Source organism: Podarcis erhardii (assembly GCF_964252035.2).
Source record: "Podarcis erhardii genome assembly, chromosome: 4".
NCBI lineage: Eukaryota > Metazoa > Chordata > Lepidosauria > Squamata > Lacertidae > Podarcis > Podarcis erhardii.
In genome coordinates this window covers 46421658-46447561 of record NC_138508.1, presented here as the reverse complement: position 1 = coordinate 46447561, position 25904 = coordinate 46421658, and the positions used below count along the sequence as shown (strand labels likewise).

The window sequence follows — 25904 nt, the reverse complement described above, 5'->3', positions numbered from 1 at the left end:
GTTAATATGTTTTACTGCCTATTCATGTTTATGAAATTAAAAGGATGTAATTTATAATATCTCAAAGCTTCCCTTGCAATTTAAATTTAAATTTAAATTGATTCAATTATACTTTATTTTATATTACCTCTAATTATTCAAACATCATTTTCATTGCTTTTTTTATCTGAAGTTTCCCCCGTAAACTACAATGTTGACATGACCACATGTAAACCACATGTTGGAATGACATGTTTTATCTGCATAAGCCAAATTAACCTCACATCATACACATCTCAAACGCCCATTTCCAAATGTCATTGCAGTGATCATACTTGTTGTGAGAAATGGTTTGACATTGTATTGAATTATCAAACTTGCATTCCCCCCCCCCTAGGGCTTTTAATCATTTAAATTAAGAATTCCATTGATTGGATTCAATAAATCCTGAAAAAATATAGCAGCTAATGCTACTCTGCAAATTCCTGAACAAGAGTTCATGCAGTATTTATAAAAGCTGTGTTCTACACAGGGCTGTCTTAAGCATATGTGGCAGTCCCAGGTGCGCAGGAGGGTGGAGCCAGCCGGCCGTCTCAGCATCTCGCTGGCTCGGTCATCCCCAAACTCGTGGCACAGACCCGCTCGCAGCAGAAGAGCCCGCCATGGCGCTCCGACCGATGGGTGGGCTCTTCCCCAGACTCAACTCTCGGGCCCCGGACTCTTGGCCTGGTGCCCCTGAGAGCCTGCGCCCAGGTGTCCCAGTGCCTATGGGTAAGACAACCCTGGTTCTACAAGAGCTCCCATTGCACTGCTTGTATATGAGGTGGCAGAAGCCCTTACATTAGCAATATAACATATCTGGACTTAATGCCATTATTCTTACATAAGGCTATAGCGCAAGATGTAAAACATCCCTTCATTAGTGGAAGAGCCTGTTATCTGCTGCATTTTTGTCACACATCTACTAATTTACATTATCTATATCTATAAATGATATAACAATAAAATATAGACCATATAGTGACTAGAATATGGGAGGCCAAGGTTCAAATCCCACCCCCATCCGCCATGAATCTCACTGGATGACCTTCTGCCGGTCACCGCCTCTCCGCCTCACAGGGTTGTTTCATTAAATGAAGAGGCGGACAACCATGTATGCCACCTTGAGCTCATTGAAGAAAAAGGTGGGATACAACTGTGATAAATAAAAACAACTACTTTAAACATTCCGGCATTTACTAATATGTACAAAAGGCAGGGAGGAAATCCTGGTTCCCTGCCACATGGAACTTACTTGATAAATATTGCTGGTATTTTCTTGTAAATGTTACACTTAGGATCACACACAAAATGTGTTATGGACACACCTTAAATATGTAATATAATGTGGAATATGCCACACAGGGGCCATAACAGTATATGGGTGCTCTGGATGCTGAACAGCAGGACTGAAATCCACTAAAAAGGTAAGACAAACACTCAAATAAAGATACATGGGCCCATTTATATATCTAAACATTTTCCCAACAAAAGGAAAGAATTTTCTAGGACTGTGCCAGATTTTCTCAGCAAAATGTGAGCTTCAGAGGGCTGTGGAATGCTCACTGACAAAACCCTACATTTTTGTTCTTTGATTTCCTCCCCACCTATCTGCAGCCATGCTGCCACTTCTAATTTGGTATCCTGCTTAGTCTTCCCTACCCCCACACTTCAGTAAGTAATGAGCAGAACGCAACCTGTGTCTGCACGTGCGTGGGTCGCAATTCGCCGCATCTGCGCATGACGTCATTCTGAGTGTCTGCGCATGCGTGAGCAGCGAAACCTGGCAGTAACCCGTTCTGTTACTTCTGGGTCGCCGCGGGATGCAACCTGAAAACGTTGAACCTGAAGTGACTTTAACCCGAGGTATTGAGGCATCTAATCATAAGCCTGCATTTTTATCAAAGCTTCTATATTTTGATCAGGGCCTGAATTTTAAAATGAGCTTAAAGATTTTCAAATGTTTCATGCCAGGCAGAAGACTAAAAAACCTTGGCAATGTTTTTTCTCCTAGACAAGGGGGCCCCCTGATTTATAGCAGAAAACAATTCTCAAAGTCGTAAAAAAGGGAATTACAGGCTGAGAGCGAGGACACTGACCTTGCATGTTACAGAAGATAAAAAAAGGCTGAGAAAACATAAAATTAAGAATGGGTAAATAGTACAATAATACCATGTGCCTCCCAGTAAAATGAGCCATATCTTCTTCCTAAGGTTAAAAAGGCCAAGAGCAAATGGAAAAGAAAAGCAACTGGTCTGGCTGGAAGAAAGAGAGCATTTTTGGGAAAGTCTTTTCTAAAGCTGTTTCTTTCTTAAACTGAGATCCTTTTAAGATTTCTTTTCCTTTTAAAAGGCTACCTATGATAATGTATGAAATATATTAGCTTAAATGTAATTATGCAAAGGATTTAAGAAATGCTAGATTCTTATTTCATAGAGTCATATTGCAATAGGAGACCAGAAGGGCAAATGAGCCCAGCCTCCTGCCAGACAGGAGACGCCATCGGGCGCTCCTGATATATGGTTGTCAGGCCTTTTTGTTTAGAAACCTTCAAATGAAGGAGATCTTTCAATGTTGATGTGAACTCAAGATCCTTGACATCTGTTTAAGATAAAAGTTCAAGATAAAAATTTAAGATTAACCATTTGTTTTGGAAGGCAATAGGGCAAGGAGGGCAAGAGGTGAGCTGGTAATTAAGATTCCTTGTTGAGACACATGTAAGATATATTACTACTTATTTGTCATTTATAGATAGCTCTTTGTGTCCCATAAAAGGGCGAAAGGAAATGGGTGTATCTTTTGTGATTGGTTCTAGCAAACAGCCAATAGGAATTTCAACTAGGCTGATCGGACAGAGGCAGCCAAAGGAGGAGCAAGGGGGCTGGATTAAGGAAATATAAGTGCTGGCCAGAATGGCAGGAGGCCAGGCCAGAGCTTGGTAACCATGTACCACTGTGCCTCTCATTTGTTTGTCTGACAAATAAATTACTATTTTAATTTCTCTATTGCTGCGTTGAATATTTCATTCCAGCTAAGCGTTAACCACAACAGGGTGCTACAGTATGACTGTACCATTATCCTCCATTTGCAACTCCCACCAGCAGCTGCCAGACATGCAATGTGGACACCACCCTGAGATCTTTGTAGGAAGAAAAGGATTAAAATGTAGTAAGTATAATAAACAATCTCCATTAAAACAAAGGATGGAAATGGTTTGCTTTCTGAGAATGGTAACAACACAAGAAAGCAATAGAATGTACCCCTGGGGCAACCAGATAGTGGCTTTCTGTTTTCCCACACTGGTTTGGAGTGAGAGACCTCCAAGGTGGATAGTATTGCCCTTTTTTGGCAGGCCTCACTGAAAAAAGGAGTTGTTTGTGTGCCTGTCAAAAGCTTCATTGAAAACCTGCATAGCATTTTAACAGAAAGCAAAAGATGTCTAGAGTTTGGGCCTTTTGTTGATATATGAAAAAAGTAATCCCACCCTGCCTATCCTTCTATGTAGAAAATATGGTCATCCTTCAAGGGTCTGTTCTTAACGACACCTCATTTCCTTTTATAGTATGTAAAAGGCCTTATCAGGTGCATCTTTCAATATTTTGAAATCGTGACCTTATCTATTTCTAGAAACTGTTTGAGTACATCATGGTGACATGTACTGTATAATAAATGACTATACTTTTCACAACTGACGAGGTGCTCCTTTATTCGGTACATGTTTGCTTCTAATGCCAAACCTCTATTATCCTATCTAAAAAGAATGCCTTGCAAATGCTGACTGAAGGCTTTCCATTGTTTCTTGCAAGGTGACTATGACACTTATTGACCGGAGGAAATGCAGTAATGCAAAGGTTAAATATTTTGAATCAGATCTTGAAGTCAGACCTACAATTGAATGAATGAATTGAATGAATGACTTAGGTTTTTGTTCTGTTTTTTAGTCACATAAAAGCCCCCACAATGAGGGGATTTCTTTGCAAGACACAAACTGAGTTGGAATGACTGCAGATACATCTGCATCTAACATAGCTGGGTCAGTTGACCAGTTTGTAAGGCTTTAATTAAAGAATATATTGCAGGATCACCTCCCTGAAATGGTATATTTCCTGCCTCACCTGTTACATGCACTCCATATGAAGATCCGAGATTCTCCAGAGAAGGCGTGTTTATTTATTTATTGCTTTGTGATAGCACAGGGTAGTAAACTGCAATTAATCTCAAAAAAAATCTAGTTTCTCAGAGGAAGTAAAGATGTCTTCTAAAACCATATGCACAGATTGTATCTATTTGTAATATCTTATTCATTTATTAATTTCAAATATTAAATTAGTTCATCTTCAGTACATATATTTGCAAAAGTAATAGGCTTCTCAAAAATGGCATTTCCCTGTGTCTAATTGACAATTATATTTAAGTCCCAGAGAGGGGATATGGCTGATACTGGTGCTGTGGACTTAAATGTTTGGAAATATGATGCGATACAAAGACTTGAACAGTCCCAACATTCCATATACTTCCATTTTTAGGTAAATGTCTACAAATAGTCATCAAAAGTAAACTTATGTTTTACTTTCAGTCACTTTTTTTGAAATCTAAGTGCTAAACATCTTCTACATAGAAAATATTCTGAATCAGATTATGCATTACAGTAGTTATATTATCTTCTGTACCAATCAGATATCCCTCGCCCCATTAAACATATTTTTTCTTAAGAATACAATTATACTGGCAGGTGAAAATGGTGATCTTTACACTAAACAGGCAGAGTATTCCAGACTTCTAACTGGCTAATCTGATCCCCGATATTAAAATTGTAATCTTGGAAGTCTTACAACATGTCTTTCAAAATGAAGCAGGCATAGCTCTCATTTTCCCATGTTCTTGTTTAAAACCAACCACACAAGATGTAAATAACATAAAAATTTGGTCTATGGATACTATTCAAAAATACAAGGCAACCATTAAATATAATGAAAGAATTTGATAGCCTAAAAATGGAAGCCTAGTTGTAAATGGTTAACCAGAGGGGTTTTGCAGCAGCCTTGAGGGAGTCTTTCATCTTCACTGATGCCTGCAACAATGCCTTAAGCAAGAAACTAATTAAAGAAAAATAGGTGTTCCCTTTGATTTCTTACAGCACCTAGGGAGAAAAATATTACAGTCAAGTTGGACTTTAAAAAATAGATATTACTGTCATTAAATATCTGATTTCCGAAATAAATAGCAATAATTAAGAATGATGTTTAACTGTACCATGTCTTTTTAGAAATAGAATTGCCCCAATGTAGCAAGATTCTATGTACACAACAAATGATTATGTGCATATATGATCTTCGCACTAAACTGGTGGGCGGGGTTACAGTATCAGCCTCAATCGATATTACTTATAGAGGAGCAGGGCAGGTGTCAGTGTACGAAAGGAATCAACTGGCCAATATGTATGCAGTTCCAATTCACTAAGAAGGACTGTTCATCTATTTTAGATTCTGGATGCATACAATTGACCAAGGTGGCCAGATATTATTCCTGTGTATGGATTAATCCTACTTCTTCACATAAATTTCTCCCCTTCATGATGGATGTTATGGGAGAGGGAGTTCAAGGAGGATATTCACCAGCTTCCACCAAACTGCTACTTTAAGACTGAAGATTCGTGGCTCTTCTATAGACCAAAATAATAGGGTATAATGAACTACTGCTATCTATTCAGTTAGTGTGAAATTACAAAACAATATATAAATAGCATTTTTTTCCTCCTATAAAAGTAATACAGGCAAAGAACCTAACCCTAGAATACTTTTCTAGTTATGCTATCACCCTAAAAACATTTGGCTGTAATTTAGCCAAATGTAAGGTTCTTTGGAAGGGACGTGGGTGGTGCTGTGGGTTAAACCACAGAGCCTAGGACTTGCCGATCAGAAGGTTGGCAGTTTGAATCCCCACGACGGGGTGAGCTCCCGTTACTCGGTCCCTGCTCCTGCCAACCTAGCAGTTCGAAAACACGTCAAAGTGCAAGTAGATAAATAGGTACCACTCCGGCGGGAAGGTAAACAGCGTTTCTGTGTGCTGCTCTGGTTCGCCATAAGCGGCTTCAGTCATGCTGGCCACATGACCCGGAAGCTGTACGTCGGCTCCCTCGGCCAATAAAGCGAGATGAGCACCGCAACCCCAGTCGGTCACAACTGGACCTAATAGTCAGGGGTCCTTTACCTAAGGTTCTTTGGCTGAGATTCAGCTTCAAATAAAAATTCTAGCCAATGGATTTATATATAATTAAGATGAATACAAATTTATTTCAGGTTTACACAAAATTTTTGCGAAGAATGAACATGTGGAGGAAAGAAAGTGTGATTAATTTCTTCCTTCCCACAACCTCCACATTGATTGGTTCGTTTTCCGAGAGCTGGGACAAAGCTATATAGCTGCAAATAAAATGTTTTAAGTGTGTTTTAAGATGCAATATACAATATGACACTAGATGGCAATGGCGAGCCTAATGGAAAATTCAATATTTTAAATAACGCTTAAAAAAACCTTTTTCAGAACAATTTTATATGTGTATAGATTCCACCTTGGTCCTCTCCACATAATCAGGTGTCCTGTTTTTAGCAATGCCCAAGTGCACATAGAGATAGACCATGGGTAGGCAAACTAAGGCCCAGGGGCTGGATCCGGCCCAATCGCCTTCTAAATCCGGCCCACAGATGGTCCGGGAATCAGCGTGTTTTTACATGAGTAGAAGGTGTCCTTTTATTTAAAATGCATCTCTGGGTTATTTGTGGGGATAGAAATTCGTTCATTTTTCTCCCTCCAAAAAATAGTCCAGCCTCCCACAGGTCTAAGGGACAGTGGACCGGCCCCCTGCTGAAAAAGTTTGCTGACCCCTGAGATAGACACACCATCTGTGCATATGCTGTATCTGCAAGTACAGAGTCCATGAATGGATGGATGTTAGGGAAAGGAGACCAAGTTGCTACACTATACATTCTGTGTGCAATTCATGGATGTAAAAATGACTATAGAGAATAAGTATTAGGAAACAGCAGTAAAAATGTACTACACTCCCTAATGTCAAGATATTGCATATGAAACAATGGTAGTAACCTTAAGTATGAGTGATCTACAAAGTGACAAGTTCCTATATTTCTCATGCCATTTTAATTGCAATTCAGGATAGTCCAGTTGGAAAAAACAGCACAGATTCATTTTGCTTATTGGGTCCCTAACTATGCTGAGTTTCCACCCCAATAATGTGCCTCATAACCCTAATTCTGCACAGTTGGTATCTAATTGGAGAATTATGCAAATGAACTAAAGATAGTGTTGGCAGCTTCTGTATGCATAAAGAAAAAGAGGAAAGGAGGTCCAACCCAACATTGTATTCTGCCTCCACCAAAAACAAAAAACAAAAAACCCCTCCACATGTCAAACCAGGATCAATATATCATTATCTTTGTTCTCTCCTTATTACCGTTTTCCATTTCCTCTATGCTCTAATTTCCTGTATTTATACATGGTATATGATTTTCTGTCAATTACATTTGAAGCATATAGGTATTAAGACTGAGAAGCACTATTAGAATAAATATTAACTACTTTATAATAAATGCATGGAAAATGCTTTTTAATTTTATTTTGCTATTGAACTACAATCGAATAAGGTTAGTATGCTAAACTGGCTATTCAGCTTGAAAGAGATTCACTCCAGAACATTTTCACTCACCGCTGCTAGACATACCAGTAGTACTGCTATAAAAAAAGCTACACAGCAACCTTTTGTTGCATTCTTCAAGAAGTGTATGAATAGGTTGAAGAATAACCATGAAGAAGTAGGTTAGCAAAGTAGATTGAGAAAGGGCATGTTCATGGCAAAAGTATTGGAGGGATAGGGGAATAAGTGGCAGCAGCGGTGGAATAAAGGGGGTATAACAACACATCACCATAAAATACAAATGAGTAGAACAAAGTGGCTCCACAATGCTTGTGGACAAAGAAGAAAAGTGTTTCAGAGATATCTACCTGCTAGCATAATTGCAGCAGCTGTACCATCTAACCCCTATCAGTCATAATCTGGAACAGTGCCACTTTCTATTAGCCAGGTAATAGAGGAACTGAAATTATTTATACGAGTCCATGTGAACCACTCCGTTTGCTCCAATGCATTCTGATGACTTAATTAGATAGTCAGTGTAGCACATGTGGCTTTCCAGTCAGGTTCATCACAAAAGGCCAGTTCATCAAAGCAGAAGAGTTGTGTGCTCTACAGCTAGATTAGAAATACGGATTTCTTCATTAAGTATCATACAGCTGACTGTGCCTCTTGGTTTGTCACCATCTATTCAGACAATTAAATAAAACCTCATGCTGGATAAACTGGGGCTAATAAAGAGACCTTGAATTGAAGTGCAGCTGGCAATCTTTTCTTTATTAAGACCTGGCAGCATACATAGTGACAGCATCTAAAAGGCAAAACGTGTGGAGTCATTTCTTATTCTCCCCCCCTCACTCTTAATATCTACCCTCTTTGGGCCATGACATTTTGGTTGATAGGATTTCCAGACCTTTGTTATTCTCACAAAAAAGGCAAAGAATAAACAAAGGTCAACTGTTAGAGCTCGGGAAACTGCAACATTCAACGCACTTAGACCCTTTCTCTGTGTCAATCAAAATAAAAAGTGAGGAGAAAAAGACGTGTGATGACTGACAACCCTGTTCCTAGAAGAATAGTTTTTAAAATATGTGGCAGATACAGTTTGCCATATAAAGATATTGTTTGAAGATGCTACATTTTCCAAACAGAACTGCAGTTCAAATCACACATATTAAATTCTATAGATTTATCATCAGTGGAACTTTATTCCAAGTATACAGGTGAAGTGTAAGACTATAATCAGTGAATAAATCAGGACGGGAGGAACTCTTCATAATTATGTTGCAATGTTTACAAAAGATATACACAATGATTGGCTTGTGTCTTGTACACATAGCACTTATGCCTCCATAAATAAAATTGAACTTTGACACTTAACTTTGACACACTTTGACTTTATAAATTTGGCTTATGCCAATATGAAATAATGATCTTCCCAATGGCAGCTTAATGTAACGTACACTAAACATGAGTGGCTAAATGGACATATTATGTTTTGTTGAGATAGTGTGCTTATAGACTGCACTGAAATAATGATCTTCCAATGTATAGCTTAATTTGCAGCAAAAAAACATGAACTGATACGATAACATGATGTTTGGTTGAGCTGGTTTGCTCAGCTATTACACAGTATCTTGATGGAATAGGATATAAACAAGTCAAATATGAGAAGCAGCCATACCAAATTAATTAATGATGATTATTAAACTATGATGGAGTATATTTGGTTTGGTCTACAGTGAGAAATATAAAAAGTGTGTGTGTGTGTATCTAGTATTTCAGAATTTAATGCAAATCAATATCTACAGTGCAATTAGTTAAATAGTTTCTCATTTAGCTATTCATATTCTTCACAAAAGGCTGATACCCATAAGAGCTGTAATAAAATTCCCACATTGTGGGACTCATGCTCACTCTGAATCAAACTGCTGTCTCATATCAGTTTTAGTATTAAATTCTTATAATGCTGGGAACTTTTTACAGACATTTCAACTAGACATCTGTACATTATGAAAAGCCAGCATCCACTGAGTGCTTAGCAAACTTCTGAATGTGTGCATAATATGGATTCCACAAGGAATTTCCTCATTACCCCCCTGCAGTGTCTAGACATGTAGAAGTTATTTCAAATCTAGACATGTAGAAGTTATTTCAAAGAGTTTGTCTAAGTCTAAGTAACTTTCAGCAGGGCAACAATGAAGGGCAATTTTATTCAGATAAACATTTACTAACCATTGAGTATTCAGGTTGTTATCTTTTTGGTGTAAAAGCTTTGCTGACTATTATTTTTCCTGTTTTCCTGACTGGCCTATGCTAAATGGATAAAATCTGTTACAGTAACTGAACTAAAATGTTGAGAGATTAATATCATAATTTAAGCTTGCCTTATAATTAGTTAGTTCTAGTTTCTCCTTATCTATTTTAAACCAATTCAAATCCAGAAATCATATCCATAGATAATGTTAAAATCCTAACAGAATAAAGATACCAGGTATAAGATATCAGATATAAAGGTTTCCAAACCTATCATCACTGAATACTGCAGTCTTAATAAAAATTGAACCAAGCACCACCTATTATTTTTTTTAACATTCTCCTGATGTAGTTGCCAATCAGCTATTACTGCAGCATCTAATGTGTTGACAAACCTTTGTGGCAACATTGTTTATAATATAGAAGCAACATCCTAATATATTCCTAGGATTGATGACAACAGTAGATATGTGCCCATAAGGAAAGCAACAGCAGTGTTTCCATTTGTCTCTAAGAGAATATGGATTACATACAGTAGCATACCAATATACACAAGAACAAAATGCCCATTACCTACACAAAATGTCCACTACCTACATCAAAATATAATACGTCCCCTGTTGCTGGGGGAGGTTGAAAGGTCTCCCAAACTTTTCCTTATCCAGTTGAGCCTGTGAACCCCAGAAGGAGAGGGCCCACCTCTAGCCCAAGACAGACAATTGTGTGGGTTGTGTTCTCACCTATCATGCTAACTGAAAGCAAGGTTGCTCTATTATCTCCCAAATACCAAGGGAGTTTTTAACATGTTTTGTTTTCTCAAGATTCCTTGAAACACAAACCCATTTGGTGTGGATTCTTTTGTTTGCCTTCACTCTTTTCTAAGCACAACCAGTTAAATCTTGGTTTTTAAGCAACACCGAGGAAGGCCTCAAACAATTTTGGGAGTAAACAAACTGATAAATCCTGATGTCATAGGGAAGGTATAACATTTGAAGCCATAGTAATTTGCATTTAAGTTGTACTTGGCTTTTCTATTTATTGCAGTTTAATTTATACATATAAGTTTTCTTTATGAACCATTCAAGCTTTAAACCACAACACAGAAAAATCTTTTTTATTTGATGTGATCCCAAAAGGATTGCCAAAATCTTTGGCTAGATTTGCTTCATAGTGTTTTGAGAGTCAATATATGCCAACTCAGGTTAGTAATACAACCCACATGATATATAAACATGCAAGATCATCCATGTGCTCCTTTCTATTCATATAGAGATATCGGTATAATGAAATAAAAACAGGACAATATAATACTTAGGCTGTATGATTCTTTCAATTCAAACCTTGTAAGTAGTTCATTACCTTCCTAACTCCTACTAGCTGTACTGACACATGAAAGATGCTGTAGCAAAAACATCAGAGTATATTGTGGCAACTTAAAGATGATATTCTCAGCTGGCAGATTAGATGACATTGAACAAAGCAGTTCTGTTAGCATAAAGACTTTCACCTGTGCAATAGAATGTTCTCTCCCCATGCCCTCTCCCCCTAAATATTTTTCTGAGGGTTCTCCCAACCCTTTCTGTGCTGAGGGACATCAGATAAAACAGCACAGCTTCACCAAGCTGTCCACTATTGCCATAGACATAATCAACACAACCCCCGTTTGCATCCAAAATGCACACACACACACACACACACACACGAACTCATATAGGAATAATTTACATTGATATTCTTAAAGCTGCAGCCATTCAACACACTGAAGACAGACCAGTACACAGACAGACCCTGAAGAGAAAGCAGCAAACTGCTTGTTGTCATCTACATCTCCAAACTAAAATTGACTACCATCTTAGCCAATGGTGTTTCTCTCTATCAAGCCTCAGGGACTAGCCTGTTGGCATTTACACACAAACTAAACTGAACTGGCTTATCCAGAACCATGACAGAGACACAGAAAGATGGACTAGCTCTGCAGGAAATGCCAGTGCCAACTCTGTGTCTCCATACTTGTTTATAACACCCTAGTGAATAATATCAGATTTATCATCTGGAGATCATCCTCAAAGGTAATATATGACATCACATGCCAGAAATGCCCTTCCTTTTTAACAGTCTTTCTGGACACAAATTTTATATAGAAACAGCAGTATTCAGAAATTGGTGGGACAACACTTCAGTCTCTCAGAGCATTTCTGTTGCTGGCATGAAGGCCACTATCTATCTATCTATCTATCTATCTATCTATCTATCTATCTATCTATCTATCATCTATCTCTATCATCTATCTATCTATCTCTATTTAACAATTGAGTTCTTACTAATACAGAACCGGTATTATGTGACACCTGCAGTACTGCCAGTTCAACATGTGAGGTAAGGCGATCTCATAGGTAAACTGGTCCCAATATGTTAAGAGCTTTGTAAACTAATAGTATCATTTTGAGCTTGGCCTGGTAGCAGAATGGCAATCAGTGCAGATATCTGAGCACAGAGTTTTAACAAATTTCAAAGGGAGGCTCCAGCACGAAGTACAATTTATTAGCAAACTGGATTCTTCTCCATTCGGTCTACTGAACTTTGGTTTTCATTCCTACTGCAGATATAAAATTAGCATACCATCTCTAGAACTATATTGTCCTAGAATTCATCAGTGCTCTGGACTATGTGGTTCAAAGAGACACATCATTCTTAATAATTTATTTTTATTTTAACCGTTTATTTTCTATAGTTTGTTACTGTTCCTTGTTATTCAAGGATTATTCTTAATTCACCTTTTAGGTAATATATGTGTCTCTCTCTGTGTGCGTCTGTGTGTTTTCTACAGTTTGGTACTGTTCCTTGTTATTCAAGGATTATTCTTAATTCACTTTTTAGGTAGTGTGTGGGTGTGTGTGGGTGTGTGGGTGTGGGTGTGTAAAATTGAAAAACCCAAAGAAGCCATTTAGTGCCTGCAATAATAAAACATAAGAGCATTCAGATTTTGTAGTCTCTCTCACACACATGTACATTCACACTGACAATTCACATTCTGTGGTACAAATGTTTTGCATAAAACAAATCCTACCTGGAATAAGCTGACCCAGTAACTGATGGACCTGAGACAGGCTGAGTACAGCTACCACGACAGTAAAAGAATAACGTTTCCATTTCATGTTGCTTCTGTTCTTGCATTACACCAGCCCAACAACACTTTTAGAAATGTTATCTGTAACAAGGAAAATAAGACAACTGTTTATATTGTCATACAATTCAGAAGATATTAAACAAAATCTGTGCTGAATTAATCTCTAGAAGAGCCACACATACAAACACAGCAAAATCTTGTGCTATGAGACTAAGTTGACTCCTGGCTACGGTCTCTCATTTAAGAAATGTTGTATTTGTTTGTTTGTTTGTTAGATTCCATTTGCGAATCACTTTCATTATGTGAATCGCTTTCCTTAAACAATCTCTAAGCAATTTTACAGTAAAAACATCAACAATTAAAATAATTCCATATTTGAAAACAAAAGAAAAACAATTCCATATATAAAATAGTTCTATACAGTGGTACCCCTGGTTGTGAACGGGTTCCGTTCTGGAGGCCCGTTCACAACATGAAAAGAACGCAACTCACGTCTGCGCATGCGAGGGTCATGATTCGCCGCTTCTGCGCATGCACATGATGTCATTTTGCATGTCTGCGCATGCGTGAGTGGCGAAACCCAGAAGTAACCCTTTACGGTACTTCCGGGTCGCCACGGGACTCAACCTAAAAAAATGTATCATGAAGCAAACATAACATGAGGTATGGCTGTACATACAATTAAAAACATTTCCATATCTAAAAAAAAATATCTATATATAGAATAAAAGGTTGAGAATGGTAAATCAGTTATGAAGACTATTAAGAAGACACTCAAGGCAATGGGTGTCTTGGTATATAATTGGTATATAATTTTAGGTATGTAAAATATATGAAAATAATGCAACAGTAATCAGTGCTACATCTCTTTCCCCCTCTTTCATGTTTTCAGCTTCTGTGATATCTATTTAGGTGCTGCTGCCATGGCAACCTACATTGAAATACATCCAACTTCTTGCCCTTCTCCTCTTGTCTGCTTCTTTGCACCTTTTAACCCAAACTGACTAGCACTGTTCTGACGCAGACTTCATGGAGACATTCACATAAATGAACTATAAAATACAGTAATTAAAACACAACAAAATCTGAATCCTACAATATTTGTGCCAAAGCTTTGGGGGGGTTGCATTTATTTCAAACCTTATACTGGTATTCAAAAAATGATACATACATAGATATATTTATTTCAGGTATTTATATAATGTTTACTATTCAAAACTTCTAAGCAGTGAACTTCACCATTTAGAAACTTCAGTCCACTCAAGTTTAGGAAAATAAACTGAGTTCTGTCCTCTAACCCCTTTGGCTCATTGCAAGAATTACAGCTAGGATATTTTATCACCAATCAGTTCAAGTTCCTAGAATTGAATTATTTTCCTATTTATTTTAACAAAAATCTCATCAACCTTCAACAATATGTAGTTGTAATATTGTCACGAAATCACATATTAGATATGCAACCATTTATCAGTTACAGTATTTTTAGTCCCCTTCATGAGCACTTACTTCTACAGAGGCGGCCAGAAATGTGCTGGATATTTGGAGTTCTGGAGATCTCAAATCACTATTGTGCTCCGAGGCCCCCCAAGCCCATCCCTAAGTAAATAACTTCACCCTGACACGTAATTTAGGTTTAAGTTTTTGGGCCAAATTTAGGCCACAACTTTATTGATTACAGCAAAGTGAGTGGTATTGGCTTAGGCATTGGCAACCGACTGTAACTGACTCCTGCCTCTCTGGCAGGTAGTCTGGAAGGGTAAACACCAAATGAGGGAGCAACATCGATGAAAACCAACCAAAGCTCACCCCGGGGTTCCTGTGGTCCTGGCTTGGCCCTAGCCCCTCAAGTGGGCTTCAGACGAGATCCAGGACCTCTAGATTCCTTTACGGGAATACTCTTATTCATGGAGGGGCAGGTGATGACGCACCTCCCCTCCCACACACCTCACTAAGCCAATACCTAACTGCCAAACCTTACAAAGTTGTGATGATTGCTAAGGGGGTAGGTGCAAACCAAGTGGCCAGGGCCATTTTGCCAAATGGAAAAATTCCTACCTGGCCCCTGTTCCAAAACAGGCAACCAACCAATATCCAAAGCAAGGCCAAAGCAGCAACACCAACAAATAGGGGCGGGAGGGTGGGTGTTCGGCAGCACAAAGCAAGTGCCTCAGCCACGTCACACTGCCACTTTTATAGGCCCCCCTCCCATCATGCCACCTGCATCAGATTGGCTCAAACGGCCTGGCATGATTGTGGGGCCATACAGACAAGGCCTGGGTCACACACCCCGCCTACAACCCGTGCCCAACCAGGACCCTCATTAAGGAGGATCCCATTTGTTTCAGATTGTATAATGGCCTTTGTGGCATATAGCTTAGAAACAACAACAGAGCACTAACCCAGAAGTTTTCTCAGTATTACTCTAACCTTCTAATAGTAAAAAATAATTGTCCCAGTGCAAACTCTTATTGGGTATGTGCTTCTGTTGAAAGCAGGGATGAGGTGGGAGATCAGGGGTCTAAAATATGCATGGAGCCTACATGACTTCAAGAGGCTCCTCACTTTGGAAGTTTGCCTTTCAATTTGTGGAGTGTGGCAGGAACGGTGACTGAGGAGAGCTAAAATCTAAAGGAGAGCTATTCTCTCTCCATTTTAGCTTCTCAAATGCCTTAGCTGCTGCATTCTGCACCAGCTGAATTTGTTGAGGAGTCTTCAAAGCATATATGGCATGTTACTGTTCTGAAATGCATCAGAAAGCAACCCAAATGTACACTGGTCTGATTCCTTCAAGGGATTATTCCTCTTGCAGCAGAGCCATATATAATGACTGATCATTGTACACAATATTAAGTCTATATACTAGCTAGGCAGACAAATGAACACTAATCCTTTTGTTGGCAGAAGGGAGAAATAACTATTTGACTTGTGTTGATACTATAACAATCAGTATTGATAATATAGCATAATAAACTTTGCTGTTTCCAGAGGGATAGTCACGTTAATCTGTTTGCAGCAAGAACAACAAAGAGTCTTGTGACATCTTAATGGCTGATGCTGCATAGACATGTCAGTTCATTCCATTTCCCTGACATTTCCCTGATAATTTTCACGTTATATTTGAGCTTTCGCATGATGTAAAAGTTTAGTGCTCGTTTCCATGTTATTTGGTTGCACAAAGAAAAAGTTTGCAAGCCTGGAACCCTGGTCTTGGACACCAATGGCAAGGCCCTACAGGGTGTGGAAGATGCTATGCAACTGACTTTCCTTTAGTAAGGCTGCTTAAGGATCCTCAATACCCCCACCCCAGGATCCCATCTGCAAGTAGATTTCCAAAAGGCTTAGGAGCCTTCTTCTCCCCTCTCCCATCACCCTCTCCCCTCAACAGCTGTTTAGCAGAGGAAATGATCCTATTTTCTAATGTTTGTTTCACACTAGTATGAATGAAATTTAATGCAACATGGTGCTGCAATGTGGAAGGAATTTAAACAAACAGGACAGAACTACCATTGTAGTCAGTAAAACTAATTAAATACTGAATGCAGTCTGGCAAATTTATTATGACATAACCTCATCAGATATCCATGAGTTAGTCTTAAGGGTACCACAATAAATTTTTACCATAGTTTCTATGCTGTATGAAAATATAATTAAAAAAAAAAATGCAATTAAAATTCCCTGGGGTTGTACTGGTTTGGTGGCCTTCCCCGCTGCCCCCATTAATCTTGAATATATAAACAAGAGTGGACTTTTGAACCTTTGAGAGAAAACTGGTGTCTTCCTGATATTTATTTGCTCTCTTCACAAATTCCAAAATGCATCCTTGACAAAAAGATGGGTTCTGAACACTTATGTTAGCTGTTTTCTTCCATCTAGGAAATACAATGAGGATAGTAATCAATAGTACAAGTCCAGTTACTTAGCAACAGTGGTTGCTTGACTATCCTATCTTCTAACAATCATGACTGCAAGGGGAGAATTTTCACCCATTTGCTGTACATCAGATGACAATGAATAAAAAACAGTATAACAAGAACTTTCAGAATCCACATGCTTAAACTATATTTTATTCCTCAAAAGTTTCTTCTGAAGTATTAAAGAGATTTAAGCTGGAGGCGCTATCCATGGGGCATATAAAAGAAACACAAGTTCCTCTCCTGTGGCTGCAATCATTAAGAAATCAATGCCAAATTAAAAGTGCACAAACCCCGAGGGGAAGAGAAGCACTGCAGTTAATACAGGGGAAAGATTTAATCAATTTTTGGTGTTTCCTGCTTCCCTTAACTTGGATGTTATCTGCATAAGAAACAACTATATAAGCAATGAAACCAAAGCAAGCAAAAATAATATTGCTGCACACTTTTTGTTTTAATATCTTTCTTTTTATACTGTATTATACTATGTCAGGATCCACTGGGCAAGGGTGGGGATCCTTGAAGCTGCACTCTGTTTCTTCAATGTAATGAGTCACCTGGTACTGCAGGTCAGAAGAATGTCTGGATACTGTGGTCTTATGATTCAGAATGACTTTGTGTAATGAAAGAGCCAATTGGCTTCCCCTTACCCAACAGAGTATCAGAGGCCAGAAAAGACAGGCAGATTTATGACAAATTTTGGGAGAAATTTTACTTTCTTTTTCCTGTCCTGCCATAATGCGGTATGAGAAAACTTAAACCTATATGGTTTGAGATGTTAATTTACCATGCAAACAGCCCAACACCATGGCACACTATAATGTCAGTGCTAATTGCCTAAGACGGGCCTTGGTTTAATGACAACGGTGTATTTATTTTCAAAATAAACTGCTGGGATAATAGAAACTCCAGGTTTGAATAGGGCAACTCTGCTGGAAGCCAGGGTGGGGGTTATGAACTAAAATAAATATGTTTGCTATGATTTGTTCAGCCCCGCTGCAAGCCCTCCTTCACTTATTTTAGTACATCTCTTTTCACCCTGAGAGTAGTTGCAGCCAATCAGTCACAGTTCTCCATGGCTCCTTCCTTCCATCCACCACTGCTACCCTCACCACTGGCTAGGTAAGAAAACAAAGGGATTTATCTAGTGCTGCAGCACGACTCACATGACATGCATGCAGAATTAAACTTCTTCCTTCTCCTTTCACCTCCACTCCAGCCCCCGTGCACCCTTAAAATAAGCTCTGAAGGAGGATTCTCCAGAGCAGTTGAGGAGCAGGCATGTGAGGGAAAGAGAGGAAGTCCCATCACATGAGTAGAACCCTGCTTATCCAGTGTCAGACACAACACAAAGTGTCCCTGTAGTCAAGTTATTGACACTGAAACTGGCACCTTCCCAGCTTCAAGGCACTTTATTAACCCCCAGAAGAGAAAAAGGCTGTAGTAGATTTTACTGGTGTGCTCAGTTGATAGTTCTTATGGCAGGCTTGCAGCACTGTGATCCTTATGTCAGTCTTTACTCTCATATACACTTGGTAAGTCACCAAATGAACTATATCTTAACAAGGACTTAAGAAGGACTCAAAAGGGCAAAAATGACAGGCAATCTTTAACACACAACATGCAATGTTCATGAATGCTAGTGTCTGATGGAACTCCGGTTTTCTTGATTTTCAATCATTTTATTTCAGCAAATTGATGAAAATTGGTGGTCCACATGACAGCTGGTAATTCGTCCTTGAAGTGATACTACTGTTGGACATACTCTTCCTTTACAGTACTGCTGATCAAGCCATAGATCACTGAAATGAACAGTTGTACTACACTTCTTTAACTATAATCCTTTAAGCTTGTCTGGGATAAACTAGATTTATTCTAAAAAGCAGCAAGAAGTAAGTGTTCCCATGATTTGTATTTGTTCAGGGATATGAAGCACTGTTTGCACACTTTGCTATATAGATACAAAAGAAAATTCAGCAGTTCTTTGAGCTGCATTGTAAAACTCCACAGAAATCAATGTCATTATAGCTTTTAATACTAGGAGAGGATGTGGCCCATAGTTATTTTGAGACAGTTCTATGGAGAAGAAGCATTCTAATCCCTATTGGGCTATACTTTCAATTTTTGCTTTTATTGGACAAGAAACAGTCTCACTACCACTGGGACCCAAGTTTATACCTATTTATGTTTCATTTTATTTGCCTTTGGGACATCATTAAAGACAGAAAGTAGGTAACACATTTTAATTAGATTAATCCCTACTGTTACAGAAGAATGGAAGTACATAGACCTGTGTTACCAGAGAACACATGCCAAAACAAGGAAGGTTTCAAGCAGACTTAAATGTAATTCCAAATCTGACTGCAGGCCACTGATGGAAAGTTACAATAGAATACAGGGTTTAACCAAAAGTTGCTCTTTTATTATCTGTAGCCTTTCTATTTTGACATTATTACTATTACATTTTACTTTCTGGTCCTTCTACTTCTAACTTTCATTGATTCTTAGTTCTACTGCTAGCATGAACTTCTGCATCCTTCTGTGACCGTGTTATACTTTCTTAGTTTCATGCCATTTTATTCACAGGCTTGTTTACCATCATCATATCTACTATAAATTATTGCTTCTAAAGTTGTAAGTATAGTTATACTCTGGTCCCCATCCCTCTTTTCCCGTCTTCCTTTATTTCCCTTCACTGTTCTTCTTATTAAACCACCAACCTCTGCTCCTAAAGTCCTTCTCCACCTTTTACATTTCCTAGCCTTATCACTGTGTTGTCTTCCGTGCTGACATTTGATTTTTCTACCTATTTGTCCTTTATACACCTCTTCTGAATTATCCTAGCCCTTTGCTAATCAAGACTTCACAAGTTGTTTAAATCCCATTTCATTTCCATTGTCTCATTATTATTTTTATTTGTGAAATTTAGGCAAGCCCTATTTTCTGTTTTACACTCTATATAATAATGCCCATACATGCAGCGCTCCCAGCAATGCCATCACTAGAAGATCTTAGATACATGAACTTCGTACAAAATCAAAAACCCAAGGTCTCCATTCTATAAACTGTTTTTAGAAAATTTGTATTTAGTAACTATTTTTGTTAAATGTATGTTTCCAGACACATCTCTTAAGTGAAAAAGAATCTGACAAATCGTGCATAGGAAACAGCACCGAGTTTCCTTGCTGTGATGGTGGGAATCACAGGTACAGGGAATCTTCAGTGGTCCTCTAAGTATATAAAACATAGACAACTAGTTATACATGAATGCATTTCATAAAGCGTCGAGACACATTTAAAGTTTTAACTGAATGAGTTACAGAGCAGGAAGAAGGGTATCATGCGTAAGTCACTGGATCAGGTGAGATGTTATTGAGCCAAAATACAAGGCATGCTTATGATTAACATTTGAAAGCTCATTTCCATACATGTAGACTGTGCATAATATGCCCCCCCATATTGCATAGCACTAGTGCTAAAGAATGTGTAAATCTTATGCTTCCAGCATGCAATGTCAGCATGAGAAAAAGGCTTTCCTGCAACCTTCACATAGCAACAGCAACATCTAAACAGGCACTGTGATAAAGAATTCAACAATGTAACTGTTTCTGTCCCATTAATGTTCAAATGAATGCTAAACAGTTATCTTAAAAAGTCATGCAGTCCAATCACACTGTATCAAAATCGGAACTACTTGTGAGAAAAGTTAACAAGATTAAAACATTTAGTATCTATAGTTCACTCTATAACAAAATCTAGCTAAGTGCCCTGAAATGCTTCATTCAGAAAAAAAGCAAATGTTGGCAGATTTTCTCCAAAGCTTATATTTGTTTGAAGGGGAAATACAACTTCAGTTAATTTTGTCCTGAGGGAAGATTTTGGATTTTCAAAAATTTTGAAGTATACTTCTCCAAATTTGTGTAGTTTATTTGCTTAACAAAAAAATTAATAGTATTTAGTATGAACTTGAAAGATAGTCTAACAGTCACTAGTATTTTACATTAAAATCTTCAGTGTTAAAACAAAGACCACTGAAATATACTCAAGAGTCGCAAAGTGATTTCATGCTCTTTATTCAGCTCATAGTGGTGAGGAGGAATGAATGAAAGTCCCCTCAAAGTATCTGCTTTATATACATTATTTACACAATGGGCTGCCCATGATTGGCTAATTCTGGAATTCTACTGTAAGCCAATCAGGTTGTGGATTCACTTATATCTGGAGCATGATTGGGTGGTTCCTGCCAACCAATCATACTGCTGCATTGTTCTAGGACCAATCAGACTGCTGCATTCTGAATCCTATTGTTCTAGGACCAATCAGACTGCTGCAATTTGGATCCTATTGTTCTAGGACCAATCAGACTGCTGCAGTTTGGATCCTGTTCAACTCAGTACATAACACCCCTCCCCTCTAAGTTCCAGTCCTGCCTGGGTGGTCGCATTCATACTCCTCGAGGTACGCCGGCGGCCTACATGTGCGTTGCGGTCTGTGGTATTCAGGTTCTGGCTCGTGTTCCAAGGATGCTGGCTGTGATGGGCCTGTTTGGTCTGGCGCAACCGGCTCGCTCAGTCGTGGTTCTGGTTCCGGTGTCCTTTCGGCCTCGCGGGTCCTCTCTGTATTTACTGATTCTGCCTCTCCTGCTGGCCCCTCCCGCTCTATGGGCCTCACTGCCTCTCTGTTCCCTTGGGACTCCTCTGACCTTTCCTCCTCCTGGTTTTCTCCCGGGAATCGTCGCCGTATCTGGTCGCAGTGGCGGCGCTAGCATTGTCCCCCATCCGTTAGCACCTCGTACGACACGGGGCCAGTGACCCTGGTGACTGTGGCGGGTACCCATGCTGGGCCTGCCCCAAAATTCTTTGCGTACACTGGGTCCTGGGCCTTGAAGGTCCGGGGGTTCCTGCCTTCCCCCACCACTACCTCATCCTGAGCTCTATCGGGGTGAAGGCGGTCCAATCTGATTGCAAGGCGCTGACCCATTAGTAGTTCAGCGGGGCTCTGGCCAGTCGTTGAGCTGGGGGTGCTGTGCTGTGCTAGGAGGAATGTGGCAAGGCGGTACTCCCAATCCCCTTGCGTCATGCGGTGAAGGGTGTCCTTGGTGGTCCGCACCATGCGTTCTGCTTGGCCATTGGTGGCAGGGTGGAATGGCGCCGAACGGATGTGGCGGATGGCATTCTGCGCTGTGAAGGTTTGGAATTCTCCTGACGTAAATGCAGTCCCGTTGTCTGAGACGAAAGTGTCAGGGAGCCCGTGGGTTGCAAACAGCCTGCGTAGTACCCGGATGGCTGCGGATGTAGAAGTGGACGGTACCAGTGCGACTTCCAGCCATTTGGTGTAGGAGTCCACCTTCCCTGGGCGGTGAATCAGTGCATACTGGTAGCTGGCAAGGAAAATTGACCACCTGAGGACGCAAGGAGACAGAACTTGGGGGGTCTGCTTTTTGGGGGCAAACAAGCCAAGCAACTGCTTGTGGTCAGTCACCACGGTGAAGGGCCGCCCGTACAAGAAATCATGGAATTTTTTTACTCCCTTCACGATTGCCAGCCCCTCCTTGTCTATTTGCGAGTAGTTCCGCTCGGTTGCGTTGAGTGTCTGGGAAAAGTATGCTACTGGTACCTCTCTCCCATCCGGGAGTTGGTGTCCCAGGACAGCGCCAATGCCATAGGGCGAGGTGTCGCATGCTAGCACCACCGGCAGCCTCTCGTTGAAGTGTGCCAAGACCGAGTTTGAGACAAGCAAGTCCTTGACTGCCTGGAATGCAGCCTCCTGGCGCGGGCCCCACACCCAAGGGGCCCGCTTGACCAGGAGTCTGTGTAGGGGCTCCGCTACTGCCGCCTTGTGGGGAAGGAAGGAATGGTAAAAGTTCAATAGCCCCAAGAAGGCCTGAAGTTCAGTCTTGCTCTTGGGCGCTGGGGCATCACAAATGGCCTGTACCTTGTCCCCAGTCGGGTGGACCCCTTCTGTGTCCACCATAAATCCCAGAAAGTCCACCTGAGGCACTCCTAGTAGACATTTTCCCCGCTTCACCTTGAGACCCGCTGTCTGGAAACGGTGCAGTACGGTGTGGAGGCGGTCCTCAAACTCCTCTGGTGTGGGCCCGGCAATCAACACATCATCGAAGAAGGGGGTGATGCCAGGAATCCCTTTAAGGAGTGAGTCCATTAGATTCTGGAATATGCCTGGTGCCACACTGACACCGAATTGCAGCCGCTTTAGCCTGAACGCTCCTCTGTGCGTCACAATCATCTGTGCCTCTGCTGTGGGCTCATCTACTGGCAGCTGTTGATATGCTTGGGCCAAGTACAGCTTGCCAAAAAATTTCGACCCAGCCAGGGTGGCAAGGACATGGCTGACCACTGGCACTGGGTATGCATGGGCCGTGAGGGCCTTGTTTATGGTACATTTGTAGTCTGCGCAGATGCAGACCGAACCATTAGGCTTGACGGGTGTGACGATTGGGGTTTCCCAGGGGGCATTAGGCACCGGCTCCAGCACTCCTTGCTCCACGAGCCGGTCCAATTCCTCGTCTATACGGGGTTTCAGGGCGAATGGGACCCAGCGGGCCTTGAGTCTGACCGGTCGTACTGCGGGGTCAAGCTGTAGAGCAATGGGGGGGCCCCCGTATACTGTCCCAATTTCCCATCAAAAACCCCTGGAAATTCCTTGCATATGGCGTCCACGCCCACTTGTAAGGTAGTGTGGTTCACCCGGTGATGGCTAGCCCCAGTGGTCCAAACCATGCCAATCCCAGTAAGCTAATGTAGGGGCCCTTGACCACAAGCAAGTCCAGTTGCCGCGTCCGCCCTCAGTATTGCACCCTGAAGGTCCCCACCCCCATTGTGGGGACCTTACATTTCTGGAAGTCCCGGAGGGTGAATGGGGCCGGCCTGAGTTTGGGACCCCCAGTAGGACACAGTTTCCTTAAGGTCCTTGCTGAGATTATGGATAGAGTTGAACCCATGTCAAGCTCCATGCGGCATGGGGCACCCTCTATCTGTACCTCTACATAAATTTTCTCTACATTGGGGTGGGGCAACTGGTATACCTGGAAGTCCGTGAGCTCCGTTGAGATGCCTTGGTGCATTGGGCCCCGGGACCTGGGGCTCTTGGATTGGTCGTCTGATGCCTGGCGTCGGGTGGGCTGAGCTCGACACACCCGGGCGATGTGTCCCGATTTTCTGCACTGCCTGCAATCTGTGTTGCGGAAACGGCAGGTCCTCCTCTCGTGACTTTCCCCACAGCTTGCGCAGTTCCCTCCTTCTCGTCGAGGCAGCTGTGGTATGTGGGCTGCTTGAGTGCGCTGCTGTACTCGGTGCACTTCCTCCCTGTCAGATCCTGAGTAGTCGGTGAGGTCTTCGTGGTGGACCCTCGGTTGGGATGGCAGGCTCGGCCGTGCCTCTTGCGTCAACCTCTTGGCAGCTTCCGTTGCCAGGGCCTCCTCCAGAGCGACCTGGAATGTTAGGTCCTTCTTAGCCTAGAGGCGTCGTTACAGCTTCTCATCCTTCAGGCCACCGACGAGGTGGTCCCGAAGCATGTTCTCCAGCTCTGAGAAGTTGCAGAACCAGGCGGCTTGGCGGAGAGAGGTCACAAACCCAGTTATGGTTTCCCCAGGGGCTTGCCGCTTTGCGTAGAAGGCATTTCGACGAGCCACCACTGAGGGCTGCGGCGAAAAGTGCCCCTTCAGCTGTTCCATTATTGTTTTGTATGGAATAGTAGCGATGTCTTCAGGTGCAAGGAGAGCCCGGGCGATTTCAAACGTCTCCTCTCCGCAGATGCTGAAGAATATCGCCCTCTTCTTGGTGTCTTCTTCATCGGTGACCCCTTTGGCTTCTAGGAGGAAGGTGAAACGGGAGGCGTACGCTTCCCAGTCTCCAGATGCTGAGTTGAACGGCGAGAAGCTGCTGTCGGTTGCCATTCTGAGTTCCTTGTGTCCCGGAGCTGAAGCCTGGATACACGGTGCGAGGCAGCGGTGCGGCAGGTGGCGGGGCTGCGGTGCTGTGTGTTGCAGTCAGCTCAGTGGGAACCCACCTTCGTCGAGAGTGAAATATACTCAGAGTCGCAAAGTGATTTCATGCTCTTTATTCAGCTCATAGTGGTGAGGAGGAATGAATGAAAGTCCCCTCAAAGTATCTGCTTTAATAATAATAATAATAATAATAATAATAATTTATTATTTGTACCCCGCCCATCTGGCTGGGTTTCCCCAGCCACTCTGGGCGGCTTCCATAAAAACCAAAAATACACTAAAATATCACAGATTAAAAACTTCCCTGAACAGGGCTGCCTTAAGATGTCTTCTGAATGTCAGGTAGTTATTTATCGCTTTGACATCTGATGGAAGGGCGTTCCACAGGGCAGGCGCCACGACCGAGAAGGCCCTCTGCCTGGTTCCCTGTAGCTTTGCTTCTCGCAATGAAGGAACCGCCAGAAGGCCCTCGGCGCTGGACCTCAGCGTCCGGGCAGAATGATGGGGATGGAGATGCTCCTTCAGGTATACTGGGCCAAGGCCGTTTAGGGCTTTAAAGGTCAACACCAGCACTTTGAATTGTGCTCGGAAACGTACTGGGAGCCAATGTAGGTCTTTCAAGACCGGTGTTATGTGGTCTCGGCGGCTGCCCCCAGTCACCAGTCTAGCTGCCGCATTCTGGATTAGTTGTAGTTTCCGAGTCACCTTCAAAGGTAGCCCCACGTAGAGCGCGTTGCAGTAGTCCAAGCGGGAGATAACTAGAGCATGCACCACTCTGGCGAGACAGTCCGCGGGCAGGTAGGGTCTCATCCTGCGTACCAGGTGGAGTTGGTAGCTGCCCTGGATACAGAATTGACCTGCGCCTCCATGGACAGCTGTGAGTCCAAAATGACTCCCAGGCTGCGCACCTGGTCCTTCAGGGGCACAGTTACCCTATTCAGGACCAGGGAGTCCTCCACACCAGCCCGCCCCGTCCCC

The 25904-nt window shown here is 41.4% G+C and overlaps 1 protein-coding gene across 2 annotated transcripts in view; it reads right to left on the bottom strand.

Annotated features, from left to right (window-relative positions):
- Window positions 1-25904, bottom strand: part of ROBO1 (roundabout guidance receptor 1) — a 585029-nt gene that overhangs the window by 498938 nt on the left and 60187 nt on the right. For both annotated transcript variants that reach the window (XM_081858408.1, XM_081858409.1), the window contains exon 2: window positions 12990-13130. In XM_081858408.1, the coding sequence (XP_081714534.1) occupies window positions 12990-13077 (88 nt within the window). In that variant the 5' untranslated portion in view covers window positions 13078-13130. The remainder of the gene's footprint in view (window positions 1-12989; window positions 13131-25904) is intronic.